This window comes from Salvelinus namaycush, chromosome 15, assembly GCF_016432855.1.
Source record: "Salvelinus namaycush isolate Seneca chromosome 15, SaNama_1.0, whole genome shotgun sequence".
Classification (NCBI taxonomy): domain Eukaryota; kingdom Metazoa; phylum Chordata; class Actinopteri; order Salmoniformes; family Salmonidae; genus Salvelinus; species Salvelinus namaycush.
The window spans coordinates 31,934,155-31,948,812 of NC_052321.1; the positions used below are offsets into that span (position 1 = coordinate 31,934,155).

Sequence of the window (14,658 nt, forward strand, 5' to 3'; positions counted from 1 at the left end):
TTTCAATAGATGTGTTTATCATGCAAACAATTTACCCAACAAGACAATATTACATGCAGACTACATGCATTAAACACAACAGACTTTATGTACAGGTACACCAATTAATATTTATTATAGACATTTTATATACATTACTTTTGAACTGTTGAATGTGGTACAATCTTTAAAATCTGCTGATTCATAGTTTGCGAATCAAAAACCTTACAAAACATAAAAATTCGCAAACTGATCAGAACCTTTTCTTGGAAGTCAAAAAAAAAAAGTCTTGATTGTATTAATCATGCATGACAGAAACAAAAAAAAGACTTGGCTACACCGTACGTTTGAAAATAACAGTTTTGCAAGATAAAAGGAAAATAGTACAATCAAACAAAACATTGAGTCGTGATTAATCTTACGTTTGCTATTCCAATCCCTTAATAAAGAGAAACAATTACACTCCATGCTTGCTTCAAAGCAGTGATTTAACAGAATAAGGCAGTCTATACCTCAGACTGACATCAGGTTTCACTTGTTTTGTATTTACAGTTTCACTTGATCTTATAGGAGATCCTTGGGCCGTGTATGTAGTTGAACGGATAAGACTAACAGAAAGTGAAATAAATAGTATTAAGATGTCTAATAACCTGTGATAAATAAACTCAAATACAGTAAGGTGTACAAACATATCACATAGTGATAGGAGGCTGCAGTTTATTTAAAAAGAGCTCTCAGGAAGCCATTAAATGGGCTTCTTTTAGTCCTAGTCTTTACTGCCGTGACAGGACGGTGTCAAAGCAATGTAAGAGATAGCATCCTAGGGTTAGGAAGGGCGAGATCAGCGAGTGTTTTCTGTGACGGGGAAAATAAGTCAGATCAGTTGTGGAGGACAGCATGAGTTGTGATGGAGGGTTCAAACCAGGAATAAATATTCCCTTTTTTTTTTTAAACAATTTTTTCAGTGCTGTTATGACAGACTATATTTATATAAAAAGGATTATAAAAACTATATTTTATTTTTTACACAAAAATGTCATGTAACCTACGCTAAAGTGAAGTTGATTGACTTATATTTCATATTATTTTTCTCTCGCTACATGGTTGAGTGGACGCCTGTGACTCGTGTTCAGCATGAACTGAATCCACGCCGCAGGGTCTCCCGGTCAGCCCACCAGGGGCTGTGGCCACGTCCCGTTAAATACCCTTTTCACACTAGCGAGCCAAGCTGAGCTGTACTGGCCTGGTCACAAATCCACCATAGTTACTGGAAACGTGGTGAAAAGAACAATGTGAAAAGATCATATCTAAGCCAGTTCAGTATGGTCGGGGTCAGCCCAGTTGTGTGAATCAGATTAAAAGACATGACCCAGTCCTGACCTCTCTCTGACGACCCACTGTCTGACGCATACGACAGCCACTCCGTCCATGGTCACTGAAGTATACCTACAGGACAGATATTAGCTCAGCTCAAACCTAGTCAAAAGGCTACATACACTGGCTTGTTTTAACTTAGAGTAAATTACAGTTAAATGTTTTTGTGTTTGAAAACAGATACAACTGATTGGTCGCTCCTCCACTCACCATGCCTGGCATAAGTCCCCTTGGCACCTGGTTTCTGTCAGGTGTAGAGTTCAATAGGGATGGAGGGAGGCAGCTTCAATGTAGTGTTATAAAATGCTACTCTCGTTACACAGGGCAGTGAAGCAGTCTATTCTTTCTTTGTGTCTACACGCTCAGCTCAGTCTGGCAGAGCTTGTCTACTACACAAATACTTTGGCCAGGGCGTCGGCCCCCGCACTTGCTATGTATGCCTTAGACGGGTGGAAGGCAACGTCATAGATTGACTCGTCAGACTTCATGCGGTGGGCAGTGATCTCCTGCACACAGGTCTTACTGTCCAGGTTCCACAGACGGATTGAACAGTCGTGGCCTACAGAGGAGCAACAAGGAACGGAATGTAGGATCAGCCATGTTCTCTCTGGATATCAGCACGACCACAATGTTACATGAGTGTGTTGTCATAGGATACAAATGTTGTAGAAGAATATTGATACTAGTCTTAGAATCAGAACTGTAAGCTGGTGACCACCGAATGCTGCCTTTTAAAAGTTCCCCACAGCTACGTTGCTTGTACTTACTTCCTGACATCAGGTAGATCCCGTTGGGATCCACAGCCAGGCTGGTGACAGCATCCAGGTGGGCCACCATCGCATGGATCACTTTACCTACACAACAGGACAGACATACACAAGTCAGTACAGCGATATGGCAGACAGACCGAGACGTAACAGTCAGTACAGAGATACTGTATGACAGACAGATGACAGAACATGTACAAAACAGTCCTAACTCTCTATATATGACTGGTCTTAGTCATTCTCCCATCTAGGCTCTGATTCACTGAGCTAGTCAGTCAGTCAGAGTAGCTAGCTGAACACTGTCCTCTCCTGTTCACGTACCTGATTTATTGTCAAAGAACTTGATGTCCCTGTCCTCATGGGCCGTGATGGTGACAGGCAGGGTGGGGTGACTCACTACCTTGTTGATGTGGTTGGCTCCAGGCAGAGCTGAAAACACACAGGTGAGAGAATGGGTCACAACACATTCACTATTAATACTATTAACACCCGAAATGAGGACAGACCATTAAAACTGTGTACAAAGTTAGTAGTCTAGGATATACGAGATATCTATAGAAAGAAGAAAAAGCAACCATATCATTAGCAGTTAATATTATTCAGGGAGTCTTATTTATAATGTTACCCAGTATTTACTTGATTTTCACATAACATGTTTCTGTATACCCATAATCCCCCATAGAAAATGTAATTCAGTAAGTCATTCTATATGTACTCCCCTTTCTAACTGAGCTTATGGCCCATAGTCTCCCTGGTTGTGTTGAAAGGCTCTGGTCTAGGGTCGTTGTAGTCCTGCTGCTAAATGGTGAAAGGCTCTGGTCTAGGGTTGTTGTAGTCCTCCTGCTAAATGATGAAAGGCTCTGGTCTAGAGTTGTTGTAGTCCTCCTGCTAAATGGTGAAAGGCTCTGGTCTAGGGTTGTTGTAGTCCTCCTGCTAAATGGTGAAAGGCTCTGGTCTAGGGTTGTTGTAGTCCTCCTGCTAAATGGTGAAAGGCTCTGGTCTAGGGTTGTTGTAGTCCTGCTGCTAAATGATGAAAGGCTCTGGTCTAGGGTTGTTGTAGTCCTGCTGCTAAATGATGAAAGGCTCTGGTCTAGGGTTGTTGTAGTCCTGCTGCTAAATGATGAAAGGCTCTGGTCTAGAGTTGTTGTAGTCCTGCTGCTAAATGATGAAAGGCTCTGGTCTAGGGTTGTTGTAGTCCTGCTGCTAAATGATGAAAGGCTCTGGTCTAGGGTTGTTGTAGTCCTGCTGCTAAATGATGAAAGGCTCTGGTCTAGGGTTGTTGTAGTCCTGCTGCTAAATGATGAAAGGCTCTGGTCTAGGGTTGTTGTAGTCCTGCTAAATGATGAAAGGCTCTGGTCTAGGGTTGTTGTAGTCCTGCTGCTAAATGATGAAAGGCTCTGGTCTAGGGTTGTTGTAGTCCTGCTAAATGATAGGTGCAATAGACTTACTGTTCTCCCCCTGACAGGCGAACACCACGGCAGCCTGGGACGTCTCCAGGTCATAGATCACAGCGTTGCCCGTGTTGAAGGACGCCACCATGTGGGCGGGGTCACAGCCATTGAAGTCCACCGCCGTGGGGATGCCGTGTTCTGCCGCGCACACGCACACACACACACACACACGCACACACACCAGTTGAAGAGCCTTTCGCACCTCCACTGTCCGACCGTGGCCACTTGACACAGGGCCGCAGTCAAGTGCCATTGTCATGTTATGTCCGTGTGAAAAACGAGCTCCCCACACTACTGGGGAAGTTAAAGTGCGTAGCATTTGGATTGTATGGCTGTCAAATCTATTCTTACCAAATGGATTTCTCTTAGATGAAGGGAGCAGATGAAAGACATCTGATATAAAATTCACAATTACAATGACTTTTTACTCAAAATGGTACGCAGCATCATCTGGATAAGTGTGCAACGAAAGTTCATCATTCGCCTTCTGCTATCATTTCTGTCAAGCCATCTACGCACACAGTTTGACGCACACGTTCGATAAATCCAACGTACGCGCCATACAGAACGCACTGCCTCTGCAACGCTAAAGGCAAACGCAGAGTTCCATTGGAAATGAATGTACTTCTGGTGTATCAAAACGCAATGACGCTGTCAGCGTGATCAAGGCGTAAGAGAAATGGACATCAGTAAGCTATAGGGCCTTAATACTGTGTAATACTGTGACTTCTATGTCCTGTGTCCTAAGCCTACTTCTATGTCCTGTGTCCTAAGCCTACTTCCATGTCCTGTGTCCTAAGCCTACTTCCATGTCCTGTGTTCTAAGCCTACTTCTATGTCCTGTGTCCTAAGCCTACTTCCATGTCCTGTGTCCTAAGCCTACTTCCATGTCCTGTGTCCTAAGCCTACTTCCATGTCCTGTGTCCTAAGCCTACTTCCATGTCCTGTGTTCTAAGCCTACTTCCATGTCCTGTGTCCTAAGCCTACTTCTATGTCCTGTGTCCTAAGCCTACTTCTATGTCCTGTGTCCTAAGCCTACTTCTATGTCCTGTGTCCTAAGCCTACTTCTATGTCCTGTGTCCTAAGCCTACTTCTATGTCCTGTGTCCTAAGCCTACTTCTATGTCCTGTGTCCTAAGCCTACTTCTATGTCCTGTGTCCTAAGCCTACTTCCATGTCCTGTGTCCTAAGCCTACTTCCATGTCCTGTGTCCTAAGCCTACTTCCATGTCCTGTGTCCTAAGCCTACTTCTATGTCCTGTGTCCTAAGCCTACTTCTATGTCCTGTGTCCTAAGCCTACTTCTATGTCCTGTGTCCTAAGCCTACTTCTATGTCCTGTGTTCTAAGCCTACTTCTATGTCCTGTGTCCTCACCTTTCTCTGCGTTGTAAGTGCTGATGCATGGGTTCTTCTCCTGGGGGTTCCACAGCTTGACGGTTCCGTCTGCGGAGCAGGACAGCAGGCGGTTCTTGATCCCGCTGTAGGCCAGCCCCCACACAGCGTCTGTGTGGCCCAGCCAGGTTCCAGCCAGGACGCTGGGGTCTGAGGTGTTGGAGGAGGGGACAGGGTCAGTGATACCCATACAATAAGAGAGGAAAAACAGCTCTTTGATTACTCAAGGGTGCGATTGGAATAAAATGAAGGGAGAAAATAATAAAATAATAGAAGTCTACTCATCAATTCAAATAATATGATGGATCAATTCAAGTATTCCTGACTTCTGTCACGGTGGTCAATGTCTGAAGGCACAGAGGCTAGACAGATACATTGGCCACGCTAAAGAGGGGCTGCGGATGTGTCAACCTTACCGTAGGTGTCATAAGGGTCTACGTTGGAGCTGGGGATGTTCCAGCACTGTATTGTGTGGTCAATCCCTCCACTGTAACACTGCTCTCCACTGGAACTCATAGCCAGGGACAGCACAGGCCCACTGAGGAGAGGAAAGGCGTCTCAGAAAGGTGACATGTAATAGTGCCTACTAACAATCCTTATACAGTGAGAGAAAGCCATATGCAAAACAGTTTTACTGATTGATTGAAAATAGTTTTATCGTATTATTCAAAAAAATTACCACAGTTCCTTCTGGTTATTAGATACTTACACATGGGCTCTGAATGTGTAAATGGGCTCCACATCGAAATAGGCACTTCTAAAGAAGAAACAGAGAGGTCTTTAAAAAGGTTTCTCGGACCAATTTTTATTTAATGAGACATTCCATAATGACAAGATAATCCAACAGTGCAAACAGTGTGTGTACTTTTTGGCAGGTACGGTCTTCTGCAGGTTCCACAGTTTGAGTGTGTGGTCCTCAGACACAGTGACCAGGACAGGCTCTACAGGATGGAAGGCCAGAGCCCTGACCCCGTCAAAGTGGCTGCGCAGGGTGTACTTGGGATTCCACGTCTTCCTGAATGTGTCCTTATTGGCTGGCAGCTAAAAATAGACACAGGACAGGGGAGGAAAAGAGAACAGCAACTTTAAACAACTGTGGAGTGAAAAATAGAGACAGGTTGGTGGTGAGTTAGCTAGGGGGGCTAACAGCACTGGAGGATGTAACGCACTAGGACTACTTGAGCACGGCAAGCCCCTCCACTTCCTAATGAAGCCCCTAATGAACATATGTCATTCTGACTAACTTTCAAAGCTAGAGAACCTTCCGCTTTCTCAACGCTTTGTGTGTGTGAGGTGGTTGAGGCGGAGGAGAGAGGATCAGGGAGGGTTCAGGAGGAGAGAGAAAGGCAGGGAGGGTACAGGAGGAGAGATGGGTTCAGGAGGAGAGGCAGGGAGGGGTACAGGAGGAGAGAAAGGTTCAGTGAGGGGTTGGTGCTGTTCAGGGGGTCATGGTTCAGGGCTGACAGTTGCTTACATCATAGCTGTAGTCAGCCTCATCGTTGGAGACGGTGAGGTCAGCCAGGTCTCCCAGGCCCAGGAAACTCTCCAACACGTCATCAGAGCCAATGATAAAGGACTTGCCCCCGCCCGAAGGAAAAGGTAAGGGCTCGGCTAAGAATAGGACGGAGAAGAGGAGGTTTAGTAAACGACATACAGGCCACACCTAGACAAAGAGCTCAGGTTGGACGTGCTTAGTAAACAAAGAGCTCAGCCTCTCAGTGGGGTGCTAAAACATTCCCCCGCATGGCAAGACTGCAGAGCACACACTAAGCGGATTGACTTAGTGACATGGCTAGAGAGGTTTTTATGTCTAACATAGTAGAAAGTATTTCACTGGGTAGAAGTCAAAACCTTGAGTGAATAACAATGAGACATGCGATGAAAGAGAAGAGAGAAGAAGGAGAAGCAACAACACAGGTTAGGCCCCTTGCAAAAAAAAGACATGAAAAATAAGACCAGCACTGTACAGAATGGGATTCATTTCATTTCTAGTGGGTCTGACTGGTGCTCTGTATGCAACCCTTTCTCTCGGCCACTGTGGAGGGTTGTGCTGAGGGTAGTGTGACTGAACCGACAGGCTGGGATTTTGAGCAGGGCACGCAGCAGCAGTTAGGTGTGTGGCAGGGCCAGGGGAGGGCTCAGAATATCCTGTGCACAAGTGAGGAGGAATGCTGACACAGCATTGGCGTGACTGAGATAGCACAGGGTAGGCCATCAGATCAGAATACACGCTCCACTACTCAATAGTTCAGTTATATCTACCACTGGCCCACAGATAGGTAGAGGAATACATGTCTACCACTGGCCCACAGCTAGGTAGAGGAATACATGTCTACCACTGGCCCACAGCTAGGTAGAGGAATACATGTCTACCACTGGCCCACAGATGGGTAGAGGAATACATGTCTACCACTGGCCCACAGATGGGTAGAGGAATACATGTCTACCACTGGCCCACAGATGGGTAGAGGAATACATGTCTACCACTGGCCCACAGATGGGTAGAGGAATACATGTCTACCACTGGCCCACAGATGGGTAGAGGAATACATGTCTACCACTGGCCCACAGATGGGTAGAGGAATACATGTCTACCACTGGCCCACAGATAGGTAGAGGAATACATGTCTACCACTGGCCCACAGATAGGTAGAGGAATACATGTCTACCACTGGCCCACAGATAGGTAGAGGAATACATGTCTACCACTGGCCCACAGATAGGTAGAGGAATACATGTCTACCACTGGCCCACAGATAGGTAGAGGAATACATGTCTACCACTGGCCCACAGATAGGTAGAGGAATACATGTCTACCACTGGCCCACAGATAGGTAGAGGAATACATGTCTACCACTGGCCCACAGATAGGTAGAGGAATACATGTCTACCACTGGCCCACAGATAGGTAGAGGAATACATGTCTACCACTGGCCCACAGATAGGTAGAGGAATACATGTCTACCACTGGCCCACAGATAGGTAGAGGAATACATGTCTACCACTGGCCCACAGATAGGTAGAGGAATACATGTCTACCACTGGCCCACAGATAGGTAGAGGAATACATGTCTACCACTGGCCCACAGATAGGTAGAGGAATACATGTCTACCACTGGCCCACAGATAGGTAGAGGAATACATGTCTACCACTGGCCCACAGATAGGTAGAGGAATACATGTCTACCACTGGCCCACAGATAGGTAGAGGAATACATGTCTACCACTGGCCCACAGATAGGTAGAGGAATACATGTCTACCACTGGCCCACAGATAGGTAGAGGAATACATGTCTACCACTGGCCCACAGATAGGTAGAGGAATACATGTCTACCACTGGCCCACAGATAGGTAGAGGAATACATGTCTACCACTGGCCCACAGATAGGTAGAGGAATACATGTCTACCACTGGCCCACAGATAGGTAGAGGAATACATGTCTACCACTGGCCCACAGATAGGTAGAGGAATACATGTCTACCACTGGCCCACAGATAGGTAGAGGAATACATGTCTACCACTGGCCCACAGATAGGTAGAGGAATACATGTCTACCACTGGCCCACAGATAGGTAGAGGAATACATGTCTACCACTGGCCCACAGATAGGTAGAGGAATACATGTCTACCACTGGCCCACAGATAGGTAGAGGAATACATGTCTACCACTGGCCCACAGATAGGTAGAGGAATACATGTCTACCACTGGCCCACAGATAGGTAGAGGAATACATGTCTACCACTGGCCCACAGATGGGTAGAGGAATACATGTCTACCACTGGCCCACAGATAGGTAGAGGAATACATGTCTACCACTGGCCCACAGATAGGTAGAGGAATACATGTCTACCACTGGCCCACAGATGGGTAGAGGAATACATGTCTACCACTGGCCCACAGATAGGTAGAGGAATACATGTCTACCACTGGCCCACAGATGGGTAGAGGAATACATGTCTACCACTGGCCCACAGATAGGTAGAGGAATACATATCTAACACACACACTAGCGCTGTCCAAGCCACAGTTCCTCTACCCAACACCCATGCAGGCTAACACTACATTTTCATTGATACAAATAGCTGCATTTATGCCAAATGTACATGGGGACAAAATGGGGTATAGGCTGGTTCTCAGCAGGAGGTATGTTATACTCTCTTACCCCATTCGGTCCCATCCCCTGAACTCCTGGCCTCCCCTGCTCCCTCTCCATCCTCGGCATTCACCAGAAAGTCAAACTCTTTCAGAGCCTCCTCCGTGTCGGGATCGTCTGGAAGGTCAGAGGCCAGGCCCTCGTTCCCAACCTGGACAGAGGACAAACAGTCAGCCACCAGGTCTGGCACACTGGGATCATCAAATACAGTACACAGTTAATACGATACTTGTATATAATAACACTTGTATATAATAACAATACTTGTCAAATAAAAGGAGACCGGGTGGTTGGTATTTTCCTTCCACATGCTCATGTACCGAATTTAAAATTGTGGTGAACCCTTTTACACAGCAGGCATTTAAAGGTTCTCTCTTGATGACTATCAACATTCATCATCAGATCTGAGGATACAAGTCAAGAGCCAAGTATTGCTCTTAGTAAGCCATTATTACAACCATGTACACAGTGCCGACACTGGCAGTATATTTACAACATTAGTAAGGGGCTTTTCACACACGGTCAGATGTAAATCGGCTGAAGCAAAGAGGTCTTCACCTTTATCTTATGTTTTTTTATTGTGTGTTTGCCGCTGTCTATATCCTCCATCAGGTCTCCCTCCTCATCGTCATCTTCATCACTGTCGTCTGCGTTTTCTAAGAAGTTAAATGTTTCCAGAACGTCTCCTGGATTCCTAGAAAAACAGTTTGAAAAAAACTATTTAGAGCAATGCGGGCGGCACTGCAAATGATTTCATTAGTAAATTAAATGAAACAGAATGGATGATGTGGCTAATGCTATTCAGAGCATACTGTTCTGAGTACACAGAGGCACAATGTGCAGAATCCATCAGAAATCTGCTATTTAGGAAGGTGCCAGGAAAAGTGGAGAGCGTGATTTCAGTTTGGTCAGGAAAAGTGAACATTGTGTCAGTTGGATCTTCACTGAAGTGATTGGCAGTGTGCAGGATCAGATGAGGCCTAACAACCTACCTTTTCATATCTTGTCCCTTTGGTTTGGCTGGAGACTCCCCTCCGTTGAGGATCAGCTCCAGGTTTTTCTTTTCCACAGAGCCGTTCTGCTCCGAGCCGGATAGGCCCAGTAACGAACGCACTCTCTGAGACCGTACATCTAGTATTGTGTCCGTGTAACCTACTTCCTGAAGATATCTGTTGGGACAGAAACAGAATTACACATCCAAATTACTTAGCTAGCTAAATAAACCTGGGCCGGTGTACCTAAAGCTTCCCAGAGCAGGAATGCTGATCAAGGATCAGTTTGACATTTTAGAGCATAAGGAATAAGATTACATGGACTAGGGGGACCTGATCCTTGATCAGCATGATGAGACGCTCTATGAATACAGACCCTGATGGGAATTCATCTTGTTCTATAAACGTGTTAGAATGCTAGCTGGATGCGAGGCCCTATAGGTATGCTGTGTCGGAGTACTCACTGTCTGAGGAGCTGTCTGCCCTGTTTCCACGTCAGCTGACTGTTCTGGGGTACAGCAGGGACCTCTGTGTCTTTGGTATCTTCTGCAAACAACACGGAAGAAACCACTGTATGTCAACATATTCTATTAATTTCATTTTATAGCAGTTGAGAGAGGAGAGGTCCGTACCTGGTTCAAAGTTAGGCATCTTAACTTCACCTTGATTTAATTCTGTTCCATATTTTAATTTATGGTATTTTGCTCTGGTAGAGAAGACAAATGAAAGAGTTCAGTAAATGTGATGAGATAATAAATTCTACATTGCAGTCAGTGGAGGCTGCTGAGGGGAGGACGGCTCATAGTAATAGCTGGAACGGAGTCGTCCTCCCCTCAGCAGCCTCCACTGATTGCAGTTACACACAAAATGTGCATACAATGGCCAAAGAGACAGATTGAACTTGGCCTCATATCAAAGTTATTGCCTCAAGTTAAAGAGAGAAGCTATACACTCACCGTTCTTGCTTTAATGCATATTCTAACATCTTTATTCTTCTAACTAGATCATTCTTTACATTTTCTTGACCTTTCCTTTCTCCTTGTAGGAATGCTATTCGAGCCTGGGGGAAAAAAACAAGGAGAAAACATTTATAAGTTGACGGTTCTGCCGTTAAAGCCAATAATTTACGCACAACTTTAAAAGCTCTACAAAATGTTAAGGTCATCTTTTGTGGCGTATCAAACACCAATCTTTCCGTGGGCCTCCCGAGTGGCGCACACTGCAGACCCAGGTTCGATCCTGGGCTGTCGCAGCCGGCCGCGACCGGGTGACCCACGAGGCGGCGCACAATTGGCCCAGCGTCGTCCAGGTTAGTAGAGGCTTTGGCCGGCCGGGATGTCCTTTTCCCATGGCGCTCATAGCGACTCCTGTGAAGGGCCGGGCGCATGCACGCTGACACGGTCGCCAGTTGTCTGGCGTTTCCTCCAACACATTGGTGTTGGCTGGCTTCCGTGCGAGCAGTGTTTCAAGAAGCAGTGCGGCTTGGCAGGGTCGTGTTTCGGAGGACAAATGGCTCTCGACCTTCGCCTCTCCTGAGTCCGTACAGGAGTTGAAGCGATGGGACAAGACTAACTACCAATTGGATATTCCGAAATTGGGGAGAAAAAAAAGAGGTAAAACATTTTTTTTAATTTTTTTTATTATATATATATATATATATTTTATAAATAAACAATCTTTCCCACTGAAGTAATAGGCATGTCATGTCTACTGAATTATTAAAACAGATGAATAACAGTGGCAGCAATGACTATTACATCACCTACTACTGCCACAGCACTCTTCTTCTTGTCTTCATATTCCATTCATTAATGACTCCATCAAAGCCTTGTATCAAATTAAATGTTAATTATGTACACAAACAAACCCCATGTAGGGGCCTACTGTACCAGCTATTGACTCCACACATACAGTGCCTTCAGAAAGTATTCACACCCCTTGACTTTTTCCACAATTTGCTATGTTACAGCCTGAATTTAAAATGGATTACATTCTGATTTCTTTGTCACTGACCTACACACAATACCCCATAATGTCAAAGTGTAATTATGTTTTTCAATTTTTTATTTTATTTTTTACAAATGAATTAAAAATGAAAATCTGAAATGTCTTGAGTCAATAATTATTCAAATCCTTTATGGCAAGCCTAAATAAGTTCTGCAGTAAAAATGTGCTTAACAAGTCACATAAGTTGCATGGACTCACTCTGTGCGCAATAATAGTGTTTAACATAATGACTATCTCACCTCTACCCCACACATACAATTATCTGTAAGGTCCCTCAGTCGAGCAGTGAATTTCAAACAGATTCAACCACATTGGATGGATCCCTGAGGATGGATCAACATTGTAGTTACTCCACAATACTAACCTAATTGACAGAGTGAAAAGGAGGAAGCCTGTACAGAATTTAAAAAATATTCCAAAACATGCATCCTGTTTGCAATAGGCACTAAAGTAAAACTGAAAAAATAAATTTGGTTAAGCAATTAACACTTTGTATTCATGACAAAAAGTTGTGTTTGGGGCAAATCCAATACAACACATTATGGAGTACCACTCTCCATATTTTCAAGCATAGTGATGGCTTCATCATGTTATGGGTATGCTTGTAATCATTAAGGACTAGGGAGTTTTTCAGGATAAAAAAAGAAATGGAATGGAGCTAAGCACAGATAAAATCCTACAGCAAACCTGGTTCAGTCTGCTTTCCACCAGACACTGGGAGATTAATTCACCTTTCAGCAGGACAATAACCTAAAACACAAGGCCAAATCTACACGAGTTGCTTACCAAGACGACAGTGAATGTTCCTGAGTGGCTGAGCTACAGTTGACTTAAATCTGTTTGAACATCTATGGCAAGACTTGAAAATGGTTGCCTAGCAATGATCAACAACCAATTTGACAGATTGAAGAATTCTGAAAAAGAAAAATGAAAATTTTGAACAATCCAGGTGTGCAAAGCTCTTAGACTTACCCAGAAAGACTCACAGCTGTAATCACTACCAAAGGTCATTCTAAAATGTATTGACTCAGGAGGTTGAATTCTTATGTAATCAAGATATATTAGTGTTTTATTTTTCATAATTTCTTTAAAGAAAAAATATAAATTTTCTTCCACTTTGACACCAGTATTTTGTGTAAATAGTTGACAAAATGAAAATGAAATCAATTTAATCCCAACTTGTAACACAACAAAATGTGGAAAAAGTCAAGGGGTGTGAATACCTTCTGAAGGCACTGTATTTGAAAGAGACACTGGATGTATTAAAAAAAAAAAAAAAAAAAAGGCCTAAACAAACATACAAAAAGGTATAGGCACAGATGAATTGGGGAAACCTTGGTATAGGCCTGGTGAGTCAAAGTAGGAGTGCAATTAGCAGTGTCTGTCGCTCCTGGGATCAACAGAGCAGCAGGCCCAGGTTGTAACTTGGGCCTCTAGTAGGATCACCCCTGTAAGGGTGTTCAATTCATACAGCACTATTTAGCTGGCCCTCTTCTCCTGCTCAACTCTGTGCTGCTCGTGAGCACTGAGCAGCTGTGACACCCAATGCCGTTTAAAGGGTAGCAGGCAGGGGGTATTTTTAGTCAGCTGCCCTAAACCCCCTCTCGACTGCTGGGGTGTCATGGTGCCCATAGCAACCCAGTTGTTCGGCAGGTAAACTGGAGGCCAACATTCATGCCGTAGTCATGGAGACGGAGAAAGTGCCAGACGGGTAAAGTGCCACCGGCTAGCAGCTAGATCATACCGGCTATGAAAACACTACGGTTGATCTGAACCACTGAGTCGCCTGGTCCAGTCACTCCCTCGCAATAATAAAATAAGACAAAATTGAGTACACATTCAAGGAGTAGGAGACCCAGCTCTCTACATGAAGAACTGGGGTCAATTTTCAACATAGGATTCACTTCAGTCAACGGAGATCAGATCTCTTAAATAGAACAATTACTGTATAAGAACTAATATTTTGTATATTTTCTAAAGTTTTCCACCTCGGTGTACAAGTCAAAGTGCTAAATGAAGGTCTTGCTGGGACCATAAGCATGGGAGGTCTCAGGTCTGGCCAGTTGAAGTTGGCTAAAGGGAGGAGGAGGTTCAGCTGAACGAACAGCTGTTTACATTTGTCTTTTTCTGTGGACAAACTGGATCTAGTTCAACAGCCAGGGGACGTAGCAGTCTGTTACACAAGCATGCTACTAGCTACTACCTCAGCAGATACAGCTGGCTACAACATTCAACTAAACATTTTGGGTTTGGTCATTAACATGTGCAGCGGCCATGACTGAATACAAAAGAGGGTGGTTTCATGTGGGTGTGTGTTCGCACATGGCAAGTGTTTGTACATCCACTCTGCCAAAACGATACACAGTTAGTTAGTCAGTCACTCACCCTAGATAACTTCAAAAAGCCTAACCAGGGGTGTATTCATTACAGCGATTCTGCAACAGAAACCGTTTACTCCAAACAGAAAATGTTTTGCAACAAAAACAAGTTTCTATTGGACAAAATCAAGTAGGTCCCTCCCCCTTTCATTCCATTTTCTTTT

The 14,658-nt window shown here is 44.5% G+C and overlaps 1 protein-coding gene across 3 annotated transcripts in view; it reads right to left on the reverse strand.

The window, feature by feature from the left end:
* Nucleotides 1-96: 96 nt before the first annotated feature.
* strn3 (striatin, calmodulin binding protein 3) overlaps nucleotides 97-14,658 on the reverse strand; it is a 25,462-nt gene continuing 10,900 nt past the window's right edge. Inside the window, exons 1-16 of one of the 3 annotated variants that reach the window (XR_005478226.1) lie at nucleotides 11,066-11,624; nucleotides 10,742-10,815; nucleotides 10,574-10,655; nucleotides 10,110-10,286; nucleotides 9,676-9,811; nucleotides 9,127-9,268; nucleotides 6,436-6,572; nucleotides 5,827-6,002; nucleotides 5,671-5,718; nucleotides 5,378-5,499; nucleotides 4,944-5,111; nucleotides 3,569-3,709; nucleotides 2,442-2,549; nucleotides 2,121-2,207; nucleotides 1,564-1,912; nucleotides 97-1,425 (exon numbers count right to left, since the gene is read on the reverse strand). Coding sequence is in view for 2 of the 3 variants with exons in the window: in XM_039009755.1 (XP_038865683.1) it covers nucleotides 1,743-1,912; nucleotides 2,121-2,207; nucleotides 2,442-2,549; nucleotides 3,569-3,709; nucleotides 4,944-5,111; nucleotides 5,378-5,499; nucleotides 5,671-5,718; nucleotides 5,827-6,002; nucleotides 6,436-6,572; nucleotides 9,127-9,268; nucleotides 9,676-9,811; nucleotides 10,110-10,286; nucleotides 10,574-10,655; nucleotides 10,742-10,815; nucleotides 11,066-11,496 (2,199 nt within the window). In the remaining variant the exon portion in view is untranslated. Of the gene's footprint in view, nucleotides 1,913-2,120; nucleotides 2,208-2,441; nucleotides 2,550-3,568; nucleotides 3,710-4,943; nucleotides 5,112-5,377; nucleotides 5,500-5,670; nucleotides 5,719-5,826; nucleotides 6,003-6,435; nucleotides 6,573-9,126; nucleotides 9,269-9,675; nucleotides 9,812-10,109; nucleotides 10,287-10,573; nucleotides 10,656-10,741; nucleotides 10,816-11,065; nucleotides 11,625-14,658 lie in introns of those variants that run through there. The other 2 variants (XM_039009756.1, XM_039009755.1) reach the window with 2 other exon arrangements.